The sequence below is a fragment of the Rhea pennata genome, chromosome 7 (assembly GCF_028389875.1).
Source record: "Rhea pennata isolate bPtePen1 chromosome 7, bPtePen1.pri, whole genome shotgun sequence".
Classification (NCBI taxonomy): domain Eukaryota; kingdom Metazoa; phylum Chordata; class Aves; order Rheiformes; family Rheidae; genus Rhea; species Rhea pennata.
The window spans coordinates 36483396-36508355 of record NC_084669.1 but is presented as its reverse complement, the minus strand read 5'-3'; the positions used below and the strand labels follow the sequence as shown (position 1 = coordinate 36508355).

General features: G+C 55.8%; 2 protein-coding genes across 4 annotated transcripts in view; both read left to right on the top strand.

Moving 5' to 3' along the window:
- The window catches only part of UNC5B (unc-5 netrin receptor B), a 59012-nt gene extending 44210 nt beyond the window's left edge, over positions 1 to 14802 (top strand). Inside the window, exons 7-17 of one of the 2 annotated variants that reach the window (XM_062580055.1) lie at positions 29 to 193; positions 1709 to 1741; positions 3008 to 3202; positions 4624 to 5016; positions 5565 to 5652; positions 6133 to 6304; positions 6547 to 6780; positions 8689 to 8838; positions 9302 to 9466; positions 10012 to 10190; positions 10621 to 14802. In XM_062580055.1, the coding sequence (XP_062436039.1) occupies positions 29 to 193; positions 1709 to 1741; positions 3008 to 3202; positions 4624 to 5016; positions 5565 to 5652; positions 6133 to 6304; positions 6547 to 6780; positions 8689 to 8838; positions 9302 to 9466; positions 10012 to 10190; positions 10621 to 10786 (1940 nt within the window). In that variant the 3' untranslated portion in view covers positions 10787 to 14802. The remainder of the gene's footprint in view (positions 1 to 28; positions 194 to 1708; positions 1742 to 3007; positions 3203 to 4623; positions 5017 to 5564; positions 5653 to 6132; positions 6305 to 6546; positions 6781 to 8688; positions 8839 to 9301; positions 9467 to 10011; positions 10191 to 10620) is intronic. The other variant, XM_062580056.1, reaches the window with a different exon arrangement.
- A 4298-nt stretch (positions 14803 to 19100) lies between these two features.
- Positions 19101 to 24960, top strand: part of SLC29A3 (solute carrier family 29 member 3) — an 11647-nt gene continuing 5787 nt past the window's right edge. The window contains exons 1-3 of one of the 2 annotated variants that reach the window (XM_062580619.1): positions 19101 to 19135; positions 19590 to 19879; positions 24097 to 24179. In XM_062580619.1, coding sequence (XP_062436603.1) covers position 19135; positions 19590 to 19879; positions 24097 to 24179 — 374 coding nt within the window. In that variant the 5' untranslated portion in view covers positions 19101 to 19134. Of the gene's footprint in view, positions 19136 to 19589; positions 19880 to 24096; positions 24180 to 24960 lie in introns of those variants that run through there. The other variant, XM_062580620.1, reaches the window with a different exon arrangement.

Below are 24960 nucleotides of genomic sequence, written 5' to 3'. Positions count from 1 at the left end.
GTTCTCTCTCCCATTTGGTGTCTCGCAGTAGATGGAGCGTGGACGGAGTGGAGCAAGTGGTCGGCCTGCAGCACGGAGTGCACCCACTGGCGGAGCCGGGAGTGCTCTGCCCCATCCCCCCGCAACGGCGGCAAGGACTGCAGCGGCGTGCTGCTGGACTCCAAAAACTGCACCGACGGGCTGTGCATGCAGAGTGAGTGCGTGGGCAAGCAGGGGCCGTGGGCTGGGGAGGGGAGGCACCGTCGGGTGAACGTGCTTTGCACGCACATGGGCTGGTTGCATTGCTATATGCCTAGTCGACTTGGAGGAAGGATGTGCTGAGGCTGGGTCACAGCAACCTGGGCATGGTTTTCTCTTTGCTCGCTGGTGCATGCTGTCAATCAGAGGGCCACCTGCTGCCTCTTCTGCGGAGAGGGTTAGTCAGGAGATGCCTTGCTGCTCTTGGAAGGCAAGCCTGCTGCCTGGCAAAGAGACAGAGTGCTCTGCAGCTTCCCAGCCCACCCACGTGAAAAGAAGACATCAGTTTTCATTACGGCTAGTCCATTAACCTTCAGAAATCATGAACAGTCTTGCAGGGGGAGAGGGGAGAATCGATGTGTATCGATGTGTGACAGAGGGAGGAGACTGGTGCAAAGGAGGGGGCAGAGGGCCAGGGACTTTGAGATACGCCTCTGCGGTGGTGGTTCGTTGTCCTCGGTTTCCCAGGGCTGGGGCTGAGCAGCTCCACTTCTCCCCACGTTATAGATACCTGACCTGTCTTATTGCTCAATGGGAGTCTTGGAGCAGCAGCTAGGGTCCATCTTTTTTAGGGAAAAAAAAAACAGAGTAAGGATGTATGCTATACTCCAGGTGAGCCCAGTGAGGGCATTTGCTTCAGCTGAGCACACCAATGCTGCCACCTGCTGCTGTGTGACACCGCTTTCCCCTTCCCAAAAGACACCGCTAGCCCCAAAAGAATCCACTGTAGAGAGGGGATTTCGGTCAGCTCCAGCTCTGCTCTGCGCCCATGTCATCCAGCACCAGCCCGGCGGCTGGGTGCTGCTGGTGCCCGGCTAGGCGAGGGGGAGCGGGAGCGCGGCGTGCGCCGCAGAGGGAAGCGATTTCCGAGACGTGCCTTGCCAGCCGGGTGCCTCCGGGCCGCCGAAAGCTCAGCGTTGGGGAAAACGAAGACATTGTGACAGCAGAGGTCAGGCCCAGCTTGGAGGCACCGTTGAGCCCTGCTGCGTGCCGAGCTGCTGCCGGCTTTTAACGCTGCTGAGGCCGGAAAGGCTGGTCTCGGCTGGCAGAAAGGGGGGCGCGCACATCCCGCACGGAGGGAGCGGAACGGAGGAGCAGAAAAGCATTTGGGAAGGAGGAGAGGGGACAGAGCCCTTCTCCTTGGAGCTGTCCCACAAACTCCTGCTGCTGGGGTTGGCTGCACGTGTGTGTGCAGGAATGGGGTGCCAAGGATGAGAGGAGGGTCCACGCCTAGGGATGGCTGGGACGCCGGCACATGCCAGTGGGCTGGGGGGACACAGGGATGGCCTTGGCGCTGCTACACTTCTGCCCACCATCATGCATGCCTTGGGGGGTGAGGTCCTCTCCCTCCACAGCTTCTCCATGCACCAGCACTGGTTTGGGCGCTGCTTGTTTTGTTTCATTTCTTTTCTTTTCCATCTCATCATCACCATTTTCACCTTTTGTTTTCTAACTTTGTTTTCCCTAACAGATAAAAGAGTTCTAAGCGAACCCAAAAGCCACCGTAAGTCCTCATTTCATGGCCATTTTCTTTCATTGTGATGCATTGCTTTGGTTTTGTTCTGTTTCATCCATGCTAGGGTCCTAGGGGAAGGAGGAGGGCAGCTGAAACCTGCCCCTAAGCTTCTCTCTACATAAACTCATACATTGTGCTTGAGAGGTCCCATATGTGACTGGGGACCTCTTCCAGGCCGGCCCTGGGAGTCCCTCCAGGGCTGCTGTATGGCCTTGCTGCCTCCAAGGAATGCCAGCTGGGAAACCTGCCCACCGCTTCCCCGGTTGTGGAAATCCACCCATTGCTCCTCCAAAATGCCCTACTGTGTGAGTTGCATTTTCCTCAAGTTGGGCATCCCTGGATGCATCAGGGACCTGTTCTCCTGACCTGTTTCTGGTGTTTCTGGCCTCCAAACGGGGTGATTCAGAGGGTGAGGAGACCCCCTGCTCGATCAGGAGAGAGAAGGGGCTGGCTTGGAATAGCTTGTGAGATGCTTGACAAAGCTGGTGCAAGTTCCCCTTTCGGATAAACACATCCTAGAAATGAAATAATCCTAACTAGATTGCGATCGCTAGGCTTAGGACAGGATTGCATTCAAGCATGAAACCATAGAAACAAAGAGATACTGGAAAACATGAAGAGAGAAAAAGAGAAAGGGATGGGCTGAGCAGCGTATGTGAGCATGTTCAGACCCTGCCGCTTGCCGCGTCTGAAGCGGTTTACCCGACGGCAATGAGCAGTGCGCCCTGTGTCTGCCTCTTGGAGATGACAGCATCTGATCTTTTAGTGTGGACCCACCCCCACACTTGACACCAGTGGATGATGAAGGGCGAATATTTACTTGAGACACTTGATCTTTCTGGACAGATGTATATCTCATGTACATATGTACGAGATGCATATATATGCGTTACACTTACTCTTAGGGTTATCTCTGTTAAGATACTAGGGCTGATCACTCTAGTACTTCAGGAATTTGAGCTGGGTTTGTGGATTCTTGCTGTAGAACCGGATGCTTGTAGTGCTTGTGCAAAGTGTGGCGAGGTGTCCTCCAAGAGCCTGGGGGATTCACCCCCATCTCATTATCTGGCATTGCTCCAACTTCTGGACTGCACTAGAAAGCACCCTCTATCATCCCACCACAACATTTCCAACGGATCCAGTACGAAAACTCCCCTTGGGGCCAGCGTCCGGAGTCAATGAGGGTGTTGGTGTGCACTGATGGGTCTGGGCATGTGTTTCTGATGCTCTCTTTGTCTCTCTCTTCTCTTCCAGTGCTGGAGGCCACAGGCGACGTGGCCCTGTATGCTGGTCTGGTGGTGGCCGTTTTCGTCTTCATCGTAATCCTCATGGCTGTCGGGGTGGTGGTGTATCGGAGGAGGTGCCGGGATTTCGACACGGACATCACAGACTCATCAGCTGCTCTGACTGGAGGTTTTCATCCAGTCAACTTCAAAACCTCCCGGCACGGTAAGAAGAGAGCCTCCATGTCCCCCAAGGGCCCTCTGATCATCCAGAGGGATGGGGGAGAAGGTATAACGAACAGAAGGGGAGTTGGGCATGGGGGATGGACAAGCCGTTTTTTAGCACCCCGCAAGCTGTTCTGAGTGTGTTTGGTTCACCTTCCACTCTCCTCCTCTTTTCCATCCACTGAAGGAGCCACCAGCTCAGGGCTTTCACATCTGTGGAAGAAGAGGATATTTTATGTGTACATAAAAGAGGAATGAGACTAACCTCAAGGTTTCTCCTGAGTAAAACATGTGGTTGGGATTTCTATCAGAAGTGAGGTTGGGCCTGTCTGTCCTGGAGGTGACCTGTGTGATGATAACCCATGCAGCTCCTGCTCTCTAGCTGTCTCACAGGCGGAAGGTCAGGAGAGAGGCTGAAGAGGCTGGAAATCATACAAATAAATAGAGGATGGGTTTCTGGCAAAACCCCAGCCCCGCTTTTTGAGGTGAATACTGGTTTATCAAAACCATAGAGGTCCATAGAGGTGGTCAGGTTTTGATGCTGGTGCTGTGGAAATCAGGGCAGAGTTCCTCCAAACTGTCCACAAAGCAGCTCTCAAAACGTGCCCACCTGCCTGCCGAGCTCGCTGCCCTGTGACGAGGGGCAGCCCTCTTTTTCTGCCACCAGCACCTGGGAAACTGCTCCAGAGTCGCAGAACCCAGTTAATCCCAGTGTGCGACTCCATGCAGCCCAGCACACGCACTGCAGCGGAGCAGGGACCTGGGGGCTTCCCCATCTGATGCCTGTTGGGATGGCTCGCGGCGTGGAGATCTTCCGCACCTTTTGCTTTTTGTTCCACGTGTGGTCAGAGACAGAAGCACCTGCGAAACCAAACTGCTTTCCGCTGCACAGCTCAGCTCCTGGCTCCTCTTGTTTTTTGAGCCAGTTCTGCGGAGAGCTGCTCGGCCGCATGCTCGGAGCCTGCATTCGTGCAGCATTGAGCCTGAGGGGCTCCAGTTTGGGCACGACTGGAAATACAAGCAGCAGGGCCAGCCGAACGGATAACCAGCACCGCTCTCTTCGGCTGCTTGGTCCAGAGCAAGCTACCCGCTCCTCGGCGAGCTGCAGGAGTCGGTTGCTTTAGATGCCTGTCGCTGTCAGCGTTTGCCGTGTGACGCTGCCTCTCGTTTATTCTTGGTGCTGGCTCTCGGTCCGAGCCGTTCCCTTTCGAGGGCGTGAGGAAAGGCGTAGTCAAACGCTGCCCCTGGAGCAAGGGGCCGGAGCGCGCTTCGTCGAGGGCCGTTATCCCTCGCGTGTATCCTCGGCCCGTTGGCCGGCGGTGAGGAGTTCTCACAGGCATCCCTTCCGGTTAAATGGGGTGGTTTTACCTGCCCTTGTCCCCGTTAACACCCTCATCCGATCTTTGCTTCCCCTCCCCGCAGACAACCCTCAGCTGCTGCACCCGTCGATGCAGCCGGACCTGACCGCCAGTGCCGGGGTGTACCGCGGCCCCATGTACGCCCTGCAGGACTCCTCCGACAAGATCCCCATGACCAACTCCCCCCTGCTCGACCCGCTGCCCAGCCTCAAGATCAAAGTGTACAACTCCTCCACGACGTCCTCCTCGCCGGGGCTCCACGACGGGACGGACCTGCTCGGAGGGGTCCCCCCAACGGGCACGTACCCGGGCGAGACCGCCAGGGACAACCACTTTGGGAGCGTGCGGAGCAAGGCGCTGGGCTCCCAGCATCTCCTCAGCCTGCCCCGGGAGCATGGCAACAGCGCCAGCGGCACGTTCGGCTACCTGGGAGGAAGGCTCACTATCCCGGGCACGGGTAAGCCCCAGACCCAGGGCGAGCGCAGGCTTGGCGGCTAGGCGGAAAGCCCTCTGCTCCAGGGTGCCGGATAATAAATGACCCGCTCTTTCCCAGGAGCGGTGCCTGCCACGAGCACCCCTTTGCTATCCCAAAGCAAAGGAAGGGAGCAAACTGTTCCTGAGCCAGGCTTCTCCTGCAGCGGGTTACAGCCTCCTGCAGCGTCCGCAGCCAGCCAGAAGTACCAGGCTGTTTCATAAGTCCCGGGCCAACACCTTGCAGTGTGTCAAACTAACGGGAAAAGGATCCAACCAGCAGTTTTGCTGCCCTCCCCTGCTCCTAACGCAGGGGCCTGGCTCTCGAACAGTGCCTGTTGCTGGCGCAAGCAGTGCGGCTGGGTAACGTCTGGGGACGTTCATCCTGGGACGCTTCAGGCTGTCCTAGCTCGCTGCTCCCCTCATGCCCGTTGTCCACTGCTGACCACCTGCAGCCGGACTGAGCGATGTGCAGGAGGAGGTTTGGTTTATCCTGACTAACGTGCCGCGCAATCTGTTTGTGTGCCGCGCTAGGGGTGAGCCTGCTGGTGCCGCACGGGGCCATTCCTCAGGGGAAGTTCTACGAGATGTACCTGATCATCAACAAGGCGGAGAGCGCCCTGTAAGTGCTGCGTGCTGGGCCCCTCGGCGATCACGTCGAGCTGCAGCAGCCTCTTCCAGTCCCGCTGAGCTGGCCTGCCTCTCTGCTTGCGTTTCTTACATGTCCCTTGCCTTCATGCCTCGCTGTCCCGAAAGCAGCTATTCCACCGTTCGTGCAAGCAACCATCTCTTGCCTAACTCCTAGAGGAGGGCAGAGGCCGTGCTGCCTTGCATTGCATGTCAGGGGATGGGTTGTGGGTCTGAGTTGTTTTTGGCTTGCATTCCTGGTTGTGGGCCTCTTCAGGGATCCCCCTGGTCCTTACCCATGTAGCAGGCTGAAATCTCCACACTGTGAGCTGATTTCGTAGTGCTGAAGCTTTGTCGATCCCACAGGGTAGGGATGGGGTCTCAAAAATCTGACTGCTGCACGAGCTTGCCTGTACTCCTTGTCATCTGCTGCTAGTCACTTTTTCTCAACGGGTGTCCCATTTCCCCTCCTCAGCTTGCACTCCGAAGGCAGGCAGACGACCGTGCTGAGCCCCACGGTGACCTGTGGGCCCACGGGCTTGCTTCTGTGCCGCCCCGTCGTCCTGACCATTCCCCACTGTGCGGATGTCAGCTCCTCAGACTGGATGTTCCAGCTGAAAACGCAGTCCCACCAGGGAAACTGGGAGGTAATGTGTGATTCCCCACTCGGGACAGGAACTAAAGGCCATCCCAGGACGTACGGCATGGATGCAGGCTCCAGGATGGGCTCCTCCTGCGGGTGATGGGCTCAGGGCTGTTGGGGGGCAGAGGTTCATAAAGGGAGCCTTCCTTAGCCCCTGCCACTGCATTTCAGTGCACAAGCTCTAACAACAGATCACCCTGGGCAAAGGGCTGACCTGGAGCCTTAACTTGCCATTTATCCCTGTAGGAGGTTGTGACCCTGGATGAGGAGACCCTCAACACTCCCTGTTACTGCCAGCTAGAAGCAAAGTCTTGCCACGTTTTGTTAGACCAGCTTGGCACCTACGTCTTTGTGGGAGAGCCCTACTCCAGGTCAGCCATCAAGAGACTCCAGCTGGCTATCTTTGCCCCCACCATTTGCACCTCGCTGGAGTACAGCCTCAAAGTCTACTGCTTGGAGGACACGCCAGATGCACTGAAGGTAATGTCACCTGCGAATGGGGTGTAGGAGTCGGTGGTCCCATCTTTAGATCGCCTTTTTGAGTTCCCAGGCGTGCGTGTCCGCCATTTCACCCTGAGGCGGACAACAAAAGTGGCCCGTAGGTTTCAAGGCCCAGGGAGGAGTAATTGCAAAGACACGAAAGACTACCTGTTGTGGTGTCTCTCTTTTGTATCTGAAGCTTGTGAGGAGAAGGCCCTGCCTAATTCAAGATGTGGCCTGACAAAGGGCATGCAAGCTATCTTGGAGCCCTGCAGACCCGATAAGCCATAGATATCTACCAGTTCTCATTAGGCAAATGCTAATCTTGTCACCTTGGACACGGCCCAGAGATTTTGCAGGTCTGGTTTGGGTTGTGGTTTTTTTTTTTTTTTTTCCTCCTAATGCATTTGAGACCTCTCTCTCTGGTAGTCATGAGCGTGATGCTCAGGTAGGTCACCAGCCTGGGCGTTGTTCGCGCCTAACGTAGCTCAGCAGAGCGGTGAGGAGCGTAAATCAGCAGCTGTGAACGCGGCTCGGAGCCTCTGATGAGCGCCGAGGCCGCTGCGCGTGCAGCTGGGCTCAAGGCTAATCCTCCAGCACTGCCGCCAGCCAGCCGCTGGTGCGGGTTGCTCCTGCCGCTGCTTCCTGGACCTGTTTGTGCTGGCAGCGAGGAGCCGCTTGAGGCCTCTCAGGAAGGCCTGGCTCGAGGGAGCAGACAACCTGATGCAATACCGTGAAAAATGACCAGCGTTAAACAGCGAGCGTGTTTACTGCCTTCCCCGGAGGTCGGCTCTATCCTTCCTGGTGCCCTCCGAAGGAAGTGGCGAGGGTGCCGCCTAGCGAGTGCTCTGGGCCCCTCTTGCTCTACAAGAGGTCCTGCTGCTGCCTGCTGCAAGTTTTTCTCTCTGGTGCAGAGATTTCTGCCATGATTTGACTCAGTTTTCTACAGGTCCTACTGTTCCCCCTTGGAGACCCTCCCCTCCCCTCCTGGGGAGGGTTTGTGGCACTGATAACATCACGTGCAACATGAGGAACTTGAGTTTTGGTACTGTCCCTGTGGCTACCTGGACCACCAGTGCCGTGGCCATTTAATTCCCTGCTATTTGTCTTGTTGCGTTAGGATGGCCGTAGTGCCTCTAGGTGGAGTAGCAGGCAGTGCTCTGGCTGCTAGATGTTATTTTTTTCACGAGAACTGCTGATGTAGTAAAGCTTGACGGTGTTAAACCCAGATACGGTGGAGCTACGTGGGCATATCTTGAAACAGACCCCTTAAAGTGTCTGACCTTTCTGTGTCGCTGAAATAAGAGACCTTCACATCAGCTGAGAAATACAAAGGCGTATACAGACGTTCACATGTTAAGTTACAAAATACAGGTTTCAGCTCAGGCTGGAGTTGACTGAAAACTAGCAAACTCTGTGAAATGAGTTGGTAGATTCTCAGTAAGCTGCTACCCAAATGACGGCGTGCTCTCCTGATTAGGACTCCTTGCCGACAGGCAGAAACTAGAAGGGATCACAGAGAATTGGTAAGGTTGGAAGGGACCTCTGGAGATCATCTAGTCCAACCCTCAAATGAGTGGCCTGTACAGGGATCGAACTCACAACTTTGCATTATTACCATCACGCTCTAAGCAACTGAGCTAAACCTAACCCCAAATCTGGAGTTATTTTACTGATTTGCGTTTAAATCTGTGTGGAAGCTCTTATTTGGGTAGATGGAGACCTTCATAGGGCTTGTAGTACTTGTCGTCGCTTGTTGTCACTGTTGCTGGGCGAGGCAGGAATAGACCTGGCTTTGGGGGATAGCTCAGTCCAAAGCAACAGGAGAAGGTAGAAGAACGGCCTGTGTTTCTCATGCAGTGACACCAGTCTTGGAATTCATGGTTCCCTGTCCCCTCTGCCCTGCAGGAGGTGCTGGAGCTGGAGAGGACACTGGGTGGCTATCTGCTGGAGGAACCCAAGCCCTTGCCGTTCAAGGACAGCTACCACAACCTGCGTCTCTCCATCCATGACATCCCCCACTCGCTGTGGAGGAGCAAGCTGCTAGCCAAGTACCAGGTGAGGAACCAAGGGCCTGAGCAGCTAGGCCTGTCTGGGCTCCCTTCCCCAGTCCAATGGATGCCAGCACTGCCCACGTCCTAGCAGATCTGGGGGTTATCTTATGCCTCAGATTGGGTCCATTGTGGTAGGAAGCCATACCCGAAGGTCCTGCCTCATGGGTGGCTGATTGAGTGACCATGTTTGAGGCCCTTTCAGGCTGTCTCCCAAATGGAAGGAGGAATAAGGGAGACTGTTTTTGATTTCGTCTTTCTTGGCGGGATCCAATCTGTCAGGTCCATCTATCCCACCTTGCCAGCTACCATCTCCAAGCGAGACCCTTCTGCTGCAAAGGAAGCAGGCAACTGGAGACCAGGGCCCCATTCCTGTTATTAATTTGAGGTGGCTGGGAGGAGATGGGATTTCTCTGGAAAGCCACTGCTACATTTGCAAGGCTTTGCTGAGGTTGTGGTTTGATCTGCAGGAAATCCCCTTCTATCACATCTGGAGTGGCAATCAGCGAGCCCTGCACTGCACCTTTACCCTGGAGAGGTACAGCCAGGCCTCCACGGAGCTCACCTGCAAGATCTGCGTCCGGCAAGTGGAAGGGGAAGGGCGGATTTTCCAGCTCCATGTCACACTTGGAGAGGTGAGCAGAGGGGAAAGGAGGAAAGTACGGCCTCACGGCCATGCCTTGTTCCAGATTTAGACAGAGGAGCAAGGTCCATGAAGAAGAGTCAGATGACACCTCTTCTGAGAGTACTGGTTTCACTGCCAAGGTCTATTTGGGAGCACCAGAGCTGTTCGAAGATGTTTCTTGCCTCTTTCCCAGGAAAAACAAGGTTCTGGCTCTCTTGGATCACATCTGGTGATCAAATCGAATATGCTGGTATTCCTGTAAATGACTGTTGCCGCATACCAACAGCTATTAGTCATTAAGACACGAGCAAGCATCAGAGAATGCTTCTCCAGTAGTAGAGATGTGGGTTTGGATTTCATCTAATGTAGAGATTACCCTTCTCCTGAGGCCAAGGGAGCTGTAGGTATCCCTCAGTATTTTATTGCCCAGGACACCACCTCGGCTAGCTTGGACGTTGGCCTTGTTTCTCAAGCATACTTGGGAGAGTGGAGAAGTGGCCTCTCCCTTGCTGCCACTCTATGCTGAAATGTCTCCTCTCGTCTTTCCCCTCACAGAATGCCAGCACCTTCGATGGCCTCCATTCACACCACAGCAGTGCTGTGACGACCCAGGTGGGACCCTACGCCTTCAAAATCCCCCTCTCCATCCGGCAGAAAATCTGCAACAGCCTGGATGCTCCCAGCTCCAGGGGAAATGACTGGAGACTTCTCGCGCAGAAGCTTTCTGTGGACCGGTGGGTTCCCATGTGCTTTTGTGTTGCCTGCCTGTGCCCACATCAAAGAGGTTTTGCTCTGCGCCCTGGCTGCAGGACAGCAGACCTGTGTGTCCACTCTGTCACTGGGGAGATGCTCGCTCCCAGCCCTGGAGAGAAGTCTTGTCCCCCTGTTGCAGCTGGGGGCCTGACACGATGAGCAGAGTTGGCAGTGGAATAATCAGAGCAGAAGCGTATACTTGTGCTCCTGGGCTCTTGGGGCACTTGAGACTTTGAGGACGGGGAAGGTAAAAGTCCCTGGCAGGCCAAAGGGGGCTTTTCCCTCAGATTGATGGAGTGCCTCCAGTTAGATATCCATCTACACCTACCCGTGGCATTTGTGTTATGGCATTTCCTTCGCAGTTCACAGAAACCCACACCAACCAGGACCTTCTCTCTTACTCCTTCGCAGGTATCTCAACTACTTTGCCACCAAAGCCAGCCCCACCGGGGTGATCCTGGACTTATGGGAAGCTGAGCACCAAGACGACGGTGATCTCAACACCCTGGCCAGTGCCTTAGAAGAGATGGGCAAGAGCGAAATGCTGGTAGTCATGGCCACAGAGGGCGACTGCTGATGATGCTCCCCACGGCTGGCAGCCCTCAGCCAAGGAGGACGGCGCGAAGGGAAGAGCTGGAGGACGAAACCGGGGCCTTCCCGAACTGCTGGGCAAAGGCCGCGCGGAGGGAAGGCGCGACCGTCCCCGTGCTGCGGCCGAGCGAGGGCGGGCTGAGGCCGGCCGCTTCTCCCATTCCTCCCTCCCCACATCGCTGTCAGCCTTAGAGACCGAGCCTCCGCGTTTACCTTCAATTCAGGTGTTACGCAGCCTTCCTCCTCCTCTTCCTCCCGGCCGTCCCCGGGACGGCGGTGTCGGTGAAGGGGCAGCCGCTGCCCGGGTTTGCCGTGTGGGGAGGGATTAGAGCTTCTCGGGTCGAGGTGGGGGCTTCCTCCTCTTTTTGTTTGTTTGGGTTCACCTTCCCTTTGGTTCTCCTCCTCCTCCTTTAATAGCATTCACGCGTTGAAGAGATGAGTACAATCTAGACAAACCGCTTCTGTCAAAAGCTTCGGATAGCTTAATAAGGCAAATAAGAAAGAAAGAAAAAGGAAAAAAAACAGTTTCTTAGGAAACGCAAATAATTTATTATCCAGATCTTTGGATGAGTCCTTTTTTAAAAAAAACAAAAAACAAAAAAAAAAAAAACACAGAAAAAAAGAAAGATTTATAAATCTTTTTTGTGTGAGAGCAAGAGCATTGTTGTGGTCAGAGAGGCAGAGAGAGAGATTTAAATAAACACTGTTTTGTAGTGGAAATGTGTGATCAAGTCAAGAAGAACTTGTTTACGTGTCCTGGGACCCCCAGGGATGTCCATAGGGATAAGTGCCTCTAGGCTCCTGTGGTTCAGGAAGGGCAAGCTAAGACTGTCTCCATGATTTGCATTGCAAAAGTCCCTTTCTGCTGCTTGCAGAGCACCTCACAAGCAACCATGCTGCAGAAGAATAGGTCTCTCTCTGAAAATGAGGCTGGAGGGATGTTGCTGTGCATTTTTCATGGCTTTCTTTAAGGAGCAACATGATTTGCCACCACTGTTCCTGGCCCTGCACCAGATGCTTTCCCAGCCCTCCTCCTCTTCCTCCATTGCTAGTTTTTGCCTTCGCCCAGCCCAGGTCCCTGAAGCGGAGAGGAGAGGGTGGCTCAGCTGCTGTTGGCTGCTCCCCCGCAAACCTGTGATACAACTGCTCTGGGTCCAAAACGAGCAGTGAAAATGTTAGGCTGAGTATGAAGTGTATTTGAAATGCCTGGGGGTAGCCGAAGCCTTTGGGGGACTAGATGGAGTAATTGTGGAGATGAGAAGAAGGGATGAGACTTGTGCTGGATTAAACCAGTCTGTGGCTGAGGTTGGGGCATGAAGGGGATTCCTTCGACACTGCAGTGAGTGACGTGTAAACGTGGAGAGTTACAGTTCAGGGGGTGAAGGGCCATCTCTCTGGCATCCGGAGTGCTTCCGGACCCGTATTTTTAACGGGAATACTTTCGTGACCTAGTGCGGAGGAGGCTTTTGGAGTGGATATGCCTTCATGTAGATAACTTAAAATGCAAACCAAAGAATTCAGTCCTGCACCCCTATACTGATGCGTGGGCCAAAGTTTTCAGAAAAAAGCAGGAGTTTGCAGTTTGCACCCCAAGCGGTGGTTTTGGGGGGGTCCATGAGCGAGCAGGTTTGGGGCTGTGCTGGCAGCATGGCCCCGGAGAGCAGGGCCTGGACGTGCAGCGGCGTGTTTGCAAAGCCACGTCCCCCTTGCGCTCACCTGAAGCTTTCGAGTCAGTATTTCTCTTTGGCTGTGACCCATCCGAGGAAGGATCTATGAGTCGCAAAGCGAGCTAATCGTTTTGGTACGCGAGGCAGCGTTGTAAGCAGCGACAGGGTTTCCCTCTTCTCATTGCAGTTCCTTTTTTCTCTCTTTTTTTTCCTGTAATTGACCTTTATAGCAGCGGAAAAGTTGGGTGATGAGTGGAAAGCAATCACGGGATAGTCCTTAAGAAGGTTCAGTACAAAGATAGTGTCTCAATGAAGGGTAAACACTTAAATTACCTGCAAACAGAAATATTTGCTCACTGATTGTTTTATCTTAGAAGTTTGTATTTAAGGGGGGAAAAAAGAAAGGGAAGGAGCTGCAAAGCTCAAGATTCAACTAGATAACGCAACGAGATTGTGGGTCCTCTGTCAATGGAAGTATTAAAAGCAAGTTTTGACCAAGGTCTGTCGGTGGTGTCGTAGAGCAGGTCCTGCTTGGGAATGCAGTGCTTGTCGCTGGCACATGGCGCACAAGAGCATTGGCTTTGGAGGACGGTTCAGGAGAAGTATTCCGGGGACTGGTAGAGAACATTGCCCATACAAGCGTTCGTTCCCCTCCAGGGGTTGCTGTGAACGTGTGGATGCCTTTAAAGGTGGCACAGTCTGGGTGCAGAGCGGGTGGTCCTGCTCCTGGCACTTAAATTGCAGAGGGTGTCTGTAGAAGGTGACCTCTACGGAGGAAAAACAGATAGGAGCAAACCGGTTGTGCTTTGTGTCGGTGCGTGCGTGTTTTCAGTATTGCAGGTGTCACGCTAACTTTTACCAGGTCGTCTTCGGCAACATGAGAGGGTCTGCACTAATTCAGCCCCCCGCCCTTGCCGAGTTCACAACGGCAAACGTTCCCAAGCATTGCTTCGTGCCCCGTTTGCTCCCTTCTCCCGTGATTTACTAGATGAGAACATAGTTAGGAGCCCAAACATCTCCCAAGAATGGGAGGCTCTACCAAGGTGCCCTTGGCGTTTCTGGTTCCCAAACCCTGAAATCAGTGTGGGAAGCACTCGGATTGGATTAATCTTGGCACCTCTGCGTACAGTGATTTAACGCATACTGTCACTCTCTCTTGTGTTTGGGGTTCTCCGGGTTCGTTTCCCATTGGATTTCTAATTCACGTGGGAGAAGGGGGACTTTTTTGCTCCCCAGTACAAGAGGGACGTAGACTAGAGAGTGCAGCGGAGGGCTTCTAAGATGATGAAGGGACTGGAGCATCTCCCCTGTGAGGAAAGGCTGTGAGAGCTGGGACTCTTCAGCATGGTGAAGAGAAGGCTGAGGGGGGATCTTAGCAATGTATATGGGGGGGGGGGGGTTGGACTAGATGATCTGTAGGGGTCCCTTCCAACCGCAGCCATTCTGTGAAATGTAAATGCCCGTTGCATTTTAATGCAGGAAGGGTTTTGCCCATCTTTTGGTTACGTTTGAGCATCTGATTTCTGAAACCTTGCCTCTGATCTGAGGGAAGAAATAAACTTGCAAAGTCAGGAAGGATGGAGCTACCTAACCGGCTTCTGGCGTGCTGCGGGGCTGCATAGGTGCTGTGCGTGGGCTCGCTTCCGGAGCGCCGTGGTGCTCCTCAGGAGACAAAACGCTCTGCGCTGGGGGCGCAGGGCAGGCGGCGTCTGAATCTCTCTCGCTCTCATTCTCGCCGTGTCTGCTTCACGGGCCCCAGCGATGGTGTGCCTGTCTGTCCGTCCATCCATCCGTCCGTCCCCCTCGGACTGCCGCAGGTGCCTCTGTGTCCGCTCCCACCGCTGCGGGCGCTTGTCGTCCTCCCCTTCCTCTCGGCGCGCGGGCCCCAAAGGTCCACGGAGGTGCCGGCGCGCACGCGTTGTTCTCCGTGTCCCTCGGATCAGGGAAACGGCGCCGGGAGCTGCGAAGGGCCGCGCGGTGCCGGCCTCTGCTGCCGCACGCGCCTCCCGCGGCACCCGGGCCGCGCGTGTCTCGGGAGGGGGACGCCACCTCCCGAGGCTGCGAGGAGCTTTGCGACGCTGAGCAGGCGTCCTGCCGTCTCCGGGAAGGCAAAGCCACCGTCGGTGTCTCGCTGACAGTGTCCGTCCTCTTGCTCTGCGGTCTGCTTCCATATTTATATGTCTGGGGGATGGGCCTGGGGGCATCCTCTAAAAACGCATCTGTTTGTTCTGTAAACTAAAGAACTGTAAATAACGTTTAGCATTCCTATTGTAACAGATTAATTTTTATGCAATAAATTATATTTCCTAGTCTAATAAAAAATAATTAAACAAAATCTGCTCTCTCCTCGTGTTAATTGCTTGCCAACTCCTGCCACGTTGAGCTCCAGCTGAATTTTCTCAGTCTTTATAGTCGCAGCTCACTGCTTGGCCTTCGCTCCCTGATAGCACTGCTGTCACGTGCCTCTTGCTGGTGGAGTCTGACATCTTTGGGGCTGGCTGAGAAGATCTGAGCCATGTCCTAGCCGTGCTGAGAAGGAACATCCACATGGCTGTCCACCAGGAGCTGGAGATCCTGCTGCTCTAATGCTGCACCCGCAGGCCTCATTCACCATTGGCCGACCTTTCCAGCAGCCTCTTTTCCCCACACATGGGTGAGTTGGCTTCTCAGCTCAGCTCTGGAGGTCTCTCCCTGTAATCCTGACCACCGTGGATATCTTTGCAGTTCTTCTTGCCTTTCCTGCCTCTCAGAGGTGGTGCCTAGCTGGGCTCCTTTCCGCGATGATGTGACTTCTTCCTTCCTGAAGCCTTGAACTGACCAAGCATGTTGAATTTAGGTACTGCACTGTCATTGTCTGTCACCTCCTCTCATCTCATCCCCAGGCAAAAGGATTTTGTGGAGACATGGAGTGTTGCTTGGAGCCAGCAGGTAAGGCCTTGTATTCGTTCCCAGACAAAGCAATTCTCCAGAGCTTTTTCATAAAGCTCGCTGTTCCCTCTGTTGGCATTTAGCCTTTCCACTTCCCTTGTGCTGAGGTACATGTGCAACTTGTGTGCCCACAGGGAGCTCGAGAGCTTCTCTGCTGTTGTGGTCTCCTGCATGCTGGCCCCTCATCTCCTCTTGGGGAGAGTTTGCAGGCAGGGCAGGAGGCGGCTGCTGCCCGTCGTAGCATCTGCCGTCCCTGCGCGTTTCTGCAGGTGGATGTACTCCCTGGGCTCTGTAACCCGACTCCCTGTGCTACCTTCTGTCCTTCGACACTGCTGTTGTGCTCCAGGCTGCCGGGGGCTCCTAGGCGAATGCTCCCACCATCCATCAGGCTGGGGACCAGGCAGCGGATGCCTTTGCTCCAGGGCCCTTCCTCTAGGGCAGCCCTCAGCCCTTTGTGGCCCCTGAGAAACCATGTTGACCATCAAGGTAGGTGTCATCTCGACAGCCAGGTTCTGCTGCATACGGTGCAACTGCAGCCTCAGGGCTGGCGGGAGTTTTGCCCAGGTTCAGCTCCGCTGCTGGTAGCAGCCAGGGAATCTCCAGCTGGAGCCCCTCAGTGCTGCAGGTAGAGCAGATGCCATGGGCCCAGGCAGCCTCGGCAGTGGGAGGAGGTTGCTTGCACCCGCAATCTCGGGGTCCCTGATGGAGGAAACCTGTGGAGTTATAGCTTGTTTTGGCTTAGCGTGCGTGGCTACAAGGCAGCAGACGGAAGGAGCACTACAACTGCGCCTGTGCAAGCTAAGGCCTGCGCAGGCCCTACTGGGGGGCGAGGGATGGGGACGTGGGGGGTCAAGGCTGAGTCTGGGGCAGGGGAACAGCACAGAGCAGCAATCCGCTGCTGCCCTGCTCCCTTCCCCGTCCTCCTCCCCATGGATTTCTTTCCCAGGAAACGCCACCAGCAGCATGGGCAGGGGGAGGGGGCTCTGCCTTTGGGCTCTCCGATGAGTATTTCAGACTGAAAAGCCTGGCTTGCAGGGTTGTTCAGAGCAAGGAAAGGCTTCTGTTTCCAACATCTGCTCCCGCTTTGCTTCATTTACTTCTTTCGCAGCACTGTTCATGCATTCTGCTTTGCTCCAGCCTGGGGCCCAGGCCTTCTCATTCCCTTCACCCTCCTCCTCCTCCAAATCCCTGTTTTTCCCTCTGGAAGTGATACCCCGCCCTTTTTTTTTTATATTAATTCTTCTAACCTCAGCCTCCCAGGTTGCTTTCATTTGGTATCTTTAGCACTAATCTGGCTTTCCTTGTGCTAATAGCCCAAATCTGTGGATAGCTTTGACCAAGGGGTGACTGATTTCATCTGATGTTATCTCCTTGAAAGACTTTGTTCTTTGCTTCTCCTTAAAAGTAGGTTGGCCTGACTCTGCTGTGCAGTCAATATATTGAATTTAATTCCCATGACAGTTAAAAGCGAAAAAGAAACCACAGAGAAGAAACCACAGCTGGAACATGTGAATGTCCCCAAACCTGGCCTGACCTGGCCTGTAAATCTGCACTGCAGGATGTCTCTCGAGCATGAGTAATATTTACTTGAGGGACTCTAGCAGCTCTGGCTAACTGCAGACTTGTGTTGTTTATCTTGGTCGGTTGTCACGGTCTCTTGTTTTGATGTGATCCGAGGCTTTTCCTGGAGAGTGGGTTTTTTGACGTGATAGACCACAGCAGGTCAGAAATACCAGGCAAATCCCTCTGAGCCGATGGGTTACTGACTCGCGTAGGCTGTGCGATCTCCTCAGGTGCTTTTGCAGTCTGGCATGTCAATGTGGATGAAAATCCTGAGAAGAAACCTCTAGAGAGAAACCTCTGTGCTCCTCTAAAGCCTTTGCATTTCAACACATACCCCATGGGTGGTGTGGCTTGGTCACGTGCTTCTTTTTGCTTGCTCATGAAGGAAGAACAAAAAAGAGAGCGGGCATGGGTCTTGGGTTATTTTTACACCCGGGTGGCCAGGCCCATCTGATTTGTTATCCTCAGGACTCAGAAGAGGGTGGGACAGACGTGCGGTGCTCAGCTCTAGGTCCCAGCCGGCTGCTGCCTCTGCACGCAGCAGTGCTGTCAGGAGCAGAGGTACCTGAGCCAACGTGCTTGGCGTTTGTCCCACAGCCCTGTGCAAGAGTTTCCGCAAAAAGCAGAGACCAGACCATCGCTGGTCCTACTGCAAAAAGCAGAGACCAGACCATCTCTGCTTCTGCTGTGCTGATGCATCCCCTGCGCAGGGCCCCGCTGGATCTTGGCCAAACAACTATGGACAGAGACATCAAACCTGAAAAATGGTACAGCAGGAGACACTTGGATGTAGAGCTACAAAGTCTCGATGAAAAGAGGGGAGGCCCCCGGGCCACAAGGACTAACCAGACCTGGCTTAATGTGACAGTTCCTTTGGGGTTGTTCACATGCAAACCTAGCACACTTTGGAAGATGAATCCACAACACACAGATGAGGCCATGGGCCTGATTTTTCACTTTTGTTTTGCTTTGAAGAAGAGGGGATGGACACACATGAAATGCAGGAAACAGCAAGGGAGAGACTGTTTTTTCCAGTGTGGAGTTACTCATAGAAAAGATAGAAGAGAAACCTTTAGTAAAGAAATAACAGCATAAAAATATTCAGCAAAACAGAAATGAATGTTCCCAAGTGGGTTAAAAATATCTAACGTGATGAGGCAGGATAAAGGCAAACAGCTGGAAAGAGACCGCAGGAGCTGTAACCCCCCTAACTCCAAACCCCAGAGCCGACGCCTGGGCTGCTGCAGCGTCGCCTGGGCACTGCCCTGCTCCTGGCAGCAGCACCGCGGAAAAGCTGCGTCCTGTCAATATGTACTTTTTCCTTGTGGTTGTCCAAGAGGCAGGGAACCCAATCTTTGGGAAAATCCATGCTCCCGAGGCAGGAAAAGGCAAAAAGGAAAGGAAGGATGGGGGAAGGGAGAGGGCTCGATACTTCCTTAATAATCACAGGGCCTCCTGGGTGCCTGTTAAAACGTAACTCGTAGGAAATCAGAGGCTTTGAGCCAAGTTCTGCTTAATGGGGCGTTCCAGGAAGTGGAGCGAGTGAGCGGGGGGGGTTTAACGCGCCCACCTCTCCGGAGTGGGCCACCACTTCACCCCCGGGATGCCCTCTGCTCCCAGCTCTCGCGGGCTCGGCGGCGGAGGATGCGTTCACGCCCCGGTGCCTTCAGCCCACGCCGAGCCGCGCCGAAGGGCCCGCTGGGTTGGGTTTTGTTATTTCCGTTTCAGGAACACATGGCATGATTACACAATTTTTTTTTTTTTTTTAAAGAGCCGCTCTGATTTTGGACAGTGGGCCCTGCCGCGCGCTGCATGCCCGGGCTCGCGGCGGGCCCGCGGGACGTCAGCTGAAGACAGCCAATCCTCCGGAGAACCCCCTGGCCCCAGCGCGGCACGGCCCAAGGACCCCCTTGGTGGGAAGGGCTGCGTTTAGCTTCGAGCTGCCTTCCTCCCAACCCTCTTCCTCCTCGTGGGAAGAGCAGCGGGATGCTTCGGGCCGAACTGCGGGCGGGTTGCAGCAGCCAGACGGAGCGCAGGGGAAGCCGGGCGGCCCCGGCGCCGGCTCGCAGCCACCTCCCCCCGACGGGGCGGGCCGCGCCGCGCCGCTTCCCCGGCCTGGAGCCGCCCCCGACGGGGCGGAGCAGGCGGCCCGGCGCGCAGCGGCCCTGCGGCGCCCAGTAAGTGCCTGGGCGGGGGAGAGTGGGGGGGGGAAAGGGATGCGTTAAAACGCCTTTCCCTGCGAAATCCGTGCTTTCCGGCCTGCTCCCCCCCCTCCCCGCCCCCCAGCTCGCAGTGCCCCCACCCACCCCCTTCCCCGCGGCGGTCCCCCCCCTTCCCGCAAGGCCGTCGGGGCCTTTGCGAGGCGCTCCGCAGCGGCGGCGGGTGCCTTTGCCGAGCCGCCCGCGGGGCTCACGTCGGGTCAGGAGCCGCTTTGCAACGCCCGACGGTGAACCGGGGGCCGGCACGCGGGGTGGTCCGAGGGGGCGATGGCGCGGGCAGGGACGCGGCCCCCACGGAAGGGCCTGCTTCCGAGTCAGGCTCAGTCCCGGCGTGGTCCCGCTGGCTCGCGGGCGCCCTGCGATCGCTCGTGAACCTCGCCCCGTAACAGCTGTTTTTGCTTTCGCTCGGCAGTGGCCACCGCGGCAGAAGGCGGACGCGGCTGCCCGCTGCCCACGGGCCCCATGTACCGGCCGGCCGCCGGCTCCCCCCCGGAAGAGGAGCCGCTGACGGACGAGCCGTCGCTGAACACGTACAGGCGGCAAAAGCCAAGCGACCGCTTAAATGGGGCCTACGTTATATTCTTCATCTTGGGCATCGGTTCGCTGCTGCCCTGGAATTTTTTCGTCACGGCGAAGCAATACTGGATGTATAAACTGCAGAACTGCTCCGGCCCGACGGGACAGGGAGCCTCCGACCTCCGAGTGAGTGTGCGGCCGCCAAAGCCTCGTTGCCCGGCAGGACCGGTTGAATTTTAATTGCAATACCTGTGAAGGGAGCAGGTTAGCTGACGCGGTAAGGCGCAGATTGAAGGTGCGTAGGAGGACAGGAGGCAATGAAAGAAGGCTTCCTTTCTCCGTTTCTCCCCAGCGTCCCTCAGCTAAACTCAGCCCCGGCTGACGTACGGGCTGGGGGCTCAGTTGGGCAGCAGGTAGCTCTGAGCTTCTGGCCGTACTTGGAAGAGCCGTTTTAGTGTCAGCGTAGCTGTATTAGTGTGTTTTATCATGCACAGGGGAGAGAAAATGAGCAGCAGCTATCCGTCTTGCTGCAGGCAACGCAGGACGGTGGCATGGCCCCATGGCGAGGCATTGAGTGTGCTTTAAGCATCTTCCTGGCATCCAAGGGTGGAGTGTGTCCTTTGGAGGCAAAAGGAATTGTGGCAGCGGGATTTTGCAAGGCCGCCAGTGGCAGGATGCAGGCAAAGAGCCAGAGAAAGCCCCAGAGCACGTGGCTTGCAATAGCCTCGACCCGCTAGGATGCTTTATGGCTTTTCCTTCAAGATTTAGCAGCTGTGACCAGAGTATGTACCACAGTGATAAACATCTGGCTCTTGGCGTATGGACCAAGGAGGTTGTCGCTCCTCAACTGATGGCCCAACCTTGGGGAAGCCGCTCGCTAGGGAAGGGGAATGCAAGCTGCTGGAAGGGGGGAGAGGAAGGTATGCTCCTCTTTTCTTCTGTAAAAGCCCTCTTTGGGGTCTTTCTTGCCTTTGCAAGGGGTTATTGCTTGGGGGCTGTGGGTTCCTTTGGTGCCTAGGCTACTGCAAGCACCTGCGATAAGATCGTTTCTTCTCATGCTGTTTCCCAAAGCTGGTGACTGGGAGGAGAAGCATCCTTGAACCGAAATGGGCTGGAAGCCGGTCTGAGACCCCTCTGGGCTCACCTCCCTGAACAATTTGTAGTGATTAGGGTTTTAGGTGCTTCCCTTCGGGCAGGCAACATGGTTCTGCTAGTCTCCTAGCTGCAGTGGGTTAGCTGCCTCCTGTCCTGGGGGGGCGCAAAGCACAAGCTCAGCTAACGGTTTTCCAAACCCTGTTCTGGGATGATCAGGCTGATTGCTGAGACCTGCAGATGTGAGCTGTTAAATAACGAGCTGGAAACCAGAGGCAAGATGAAGGGAGGCACGTTGCAGTGCATAGAAGAACCGGGGGCAGCAAGGAGAACTGCAGTCGGGCAGAGGACGATGCGAGCCTGATGTTGGGCTAAATCCCTCAGGTTGAGTCCCTGGCAGCTTTTGTTTGGGCACTTTATTTGCGGAGCGAGGTGCAAGGCTCGCCCTTGCTCTGGGCCTGCGCTCACGGCTGTGATGAGTTGGACAGGCCTCAAGGCTGCTGCCTTCGCGCGGCGGGGAAGGACGGTGCTGCTGCAATGTCGCTCGTAGCAGGACGGCAGAGAGGCCGCAGGCGCAGCTGGAGCTGCGGGGGGGGCCAGCGATGGAGGCGACGCGGGCTTCCCCCGCGCGCGCCGGGAGCCGGCTGCAGGCCGGCGGAGGATCCTGCCGCCCTCTCCTGACTCGATACCTGTTTTGCTTCCCAGCCTTCCTTTCGCCGACGTTGTTTACTTCCTTGGGGACATGCCAGCGTTTGAATTTGTGTTGCGCACTGCTGGGTGCAATGTTTTTTTTTAGTTAGCTCAGTGCAGAAGCACCTGGGTCCCTCGTGTTCTTCTAAAAGCCCACCAAAATACTTTCTTTGGGCCCACCCCCTCTTTTTTTTCCTTTTCTTTTTTTGAAGTGGGAAAAGAGTAATGAGTCTTGGAGGGTTTCCTGTGCCAGCGTTGTAACGCCACGCTGCAGCGCGATGGTAGTTGAGTCTGACGAAGCCGCAGCCCTGTGGCGTGATGCTTGCAGCAGCAGTTTGGCCACAGCAGAGAGTCTTCCAAGCTGGGCTTAAAAAATTGCAGGTATTTGATGTGGTTAAAGCCCATGGCATCTTGACGCTCCCGGTGGACCTGGCCTCTGAGAAGCTCGGTGAGTTCATGCAGCCTCCTGCTGGCCCGCAGTGACTGACGATGCAGGGTTACAGCCGGGAATAAATCCCTTGGCGTCGGCTCGCTCGCTCCTGGGATTTCTTAGGCTCCTTCCCAAACTGTGCCTGGCTCGGTCTGAAATTGCTGCCGTGCTTCCCAAAGCTCGGCACGGGACTCTCCCGAGACGCCCGAGGCGGCTTCGGAGCGGACGCCGGTGACTGCTTCCAACGCCTCTCTGCAGTTTGGGGGAGGAATCGCTGTCCTGCTCTGCAAATACCGCAGCGTAGGGGCGCGGAGGTACCTGCGGAAAATGCAGCAAGCCCTGGCTCGCTAGAAATTCCTGAGCAACTCGCTCGCGTGGGTGGCGGAGAGGTCACCGGAGAGGTATGCGGGCGGGGAGCGCACGCTGTTAATGCGCCAGTAAGTGCCTGGGGGAAGGAAGAGGGCCGTTTGATTAAGAAAACGGATGATTACCTTTCAAAGCGGCCGGCGGAGAGTTCGAACACCAAGCGAATGGTTTGTAGGAGTCGTCTCTCTGTGCACCTGAAAAATAGCAAGGCGGGGAGGTTCCCGAGCAAGCCCTGCTTGGAGGCAGCTGCAAAGCCCTCCGGACCCGAATGCTTGAAAATCCTAAATGGCAGAGGAAAAAAATCGTATGCTGTTCTCGCCTACGTGTTTCTTTTGCATTCTGTGCTAGCACCCCATCCGAGGCAGAATTAAGCGCCGATGGATCGGCGACTTGATCGCCGGGCGCAGACTGAGACAGGAATTTTTTCCCAGCTAAGTCACTGGCGATGCTAAACCGGTGCCAGTCTCTGGCTGTTTGCAGTGCACAGCCCTGGCGCCTTCGGGTGTCCGTGAGGCTGATGGGCCGGGCTGGGGCCGGCGCCTTTGCAGGTGGATGTTTTTCAGCCTGGACCGTTCCAGAGCTGCCCGCGGTGCCGACGCCTGGGCGGAGGAAGAGCGTTACCTGTGAACGCGTCGGAAGCAGAGCTCCGCTCTCGAAAGATGCGCTTGCACCCAGCGGACTCCTCTTGGCTTGCTGCTGCTAATTTCATGCCCCGTGATCCACGTAACGCTCCGGTGCCTTGAGTCGTCGCCGTGGGCCCAAGTTGCTTTTTTAAATTTTTTAATTTTATTTTAGCCCAGTGGGAGCTCAGCTGCCTCTGCTGCTGAGTTTCAGTGGTTGCTGAATAGCTACCGCTTTGCAAAAGCATCTTGGCGACTCAGGGCAGCGCTGGCCGACGCTGGTGACTAATTAGCTGCGGCGGTGCTTTGCCCTTGCTCCGGTTTCAAAGCAGCAGGGACGCTGGGCAAATAACACTGCATCCGTGCAGCGTCCTCTTGGGAGATGCACTGCTTAATGCTGGGTCAAGCCCCTCCGCTAGCGGCCTCGGCTCTCGCGGCTGAGGCTGCTGGTGGCAGCAAACGGCAGGCAGGCGGGATTGGGAGGGACTCTCTGGGGGGGATGCAGAAATACTTTTCCCCCCAGTTGCGTGTGCACGTTTGCTTAGAACAGAACATTTCCTGGTGGTGCAGGGAACGCTGCATCGCTATTGGATTAGTAGAAGTACAGGTGTGCTTCTATTTGGTGTAAAGCTTTGTAAATAGTATTTTCTTTCAAAAAAATTTTTTTTTGGGGGGGGAAATGTATCAAGTATTCCTGGACTGGTTTGGTCTTTGTTTTGGGTGGGCTGCTAAATAAGGCTTACTTCTGTAGTCAAAAAGTTTTGTAGCTGTGTGTGCGTAGGTTGTCCTCTTTGCAGGGATGGTCCTAGCTGCTGGCTGCGATTCCCCGGGGTGGAGGAGGGGGAAGAGAATTAGGCAGGCCTTCCGCACCCCAGAGCGGGGAAAGTAGAGCAGACCCAGTTTAACAGCATAGCGCGTGAACCGGGTTACAAACGCGTTTGGCTGCACCCTTGGCATGGAAATCTCTGTCCTTCCTGTAGGTGTTGCTTTCGGGGCCTGCTGCGCGCCGAGTCTCAGTCCCCTTTCACGTGCGCGCGGGGGGAGGCCGAGAAAATCGCTGTCCTTGCTCGAAGGCCCGCACTGATTTTGCTGGAGCGTGTTCTCGCCCACAGTGTCCGCACTGCTCCGCGTGCGGAAGGGCGAGTAGGTTTGCTAATCGCTGTGGGCTTTCGGGGTGGACGGCTAACGATACCGATGCTTTGCAGGACTTTTTTGAGAGCTACATCTCCATTGCTTCGACCGTGCCCTCGGTGCTCTGCCTGGTTGGAAACTTCCTGCTTGTCAACAGGTAAGCGCTGCCTTAACCGCCGGCTGCTCCGCGGCTCGCGCTGCCGGCCGCGCCGCTCCGGTCCCTCCTCCGCCATCGCGGCGGCGGCCCTGGAAGCAGCCTGAAACACCCGACAGGAAAGAGCCGTTAGGCGAGAGCGGGGAAAAGCCCTTAGCGAGCGTTTGAGAGCTGCGCTGCTCTCCGGCGCTCTCGAGGAGCGTCCCGGGTGGGCTTTCTGCGGCGCAGCGATCCTTTCGCAGAGACCGCTGCGGTCGACAGGCGAACGCGGCGTCGGTCAGTCCGCGCGCGACCCGCGCGGCGCCCGGAGCCGCCCGTCTCTTCGCATTGCCTCCAGGAAGGCAGGGAGCGGGGCAGCGAAGGTCTGATCCCCGAGGGTGCTTTCGGACGGTCCTCGGGCGCGAAGTGTGCCGGTCGACGGGCAGCGCCCGCCCCGGGGCGTTCTCCAGGCTGGCTCACCCGTCTCCGAGCAGCGTCTCCTTCGGATCCCTTCTCGTGGTCGTAGCGCAACGTGCTCTTGTGCGCGTCCTTTGGGAGAGAGGGAGGAAACTGTCCTGTGCACGCACGAGAGGTGCGTGAACGCAGGCTCGCTGGGCAGCGAAAACACCCCCTTCTGTCGCTGCCTTCCTCGGAGCAGACCGAGATTAACTGAAGGAATACGCCCTCTCCCCCGCCGAGAGCATCCGTGCATGGAGTTAGACGTGCTTCGGTTTGGTTGCGCCGCTTTAATCGCTCCTTTGTTCTCAGCGTTAATAAATTCACCGTTTAGTTGCTTGAAAAGGAA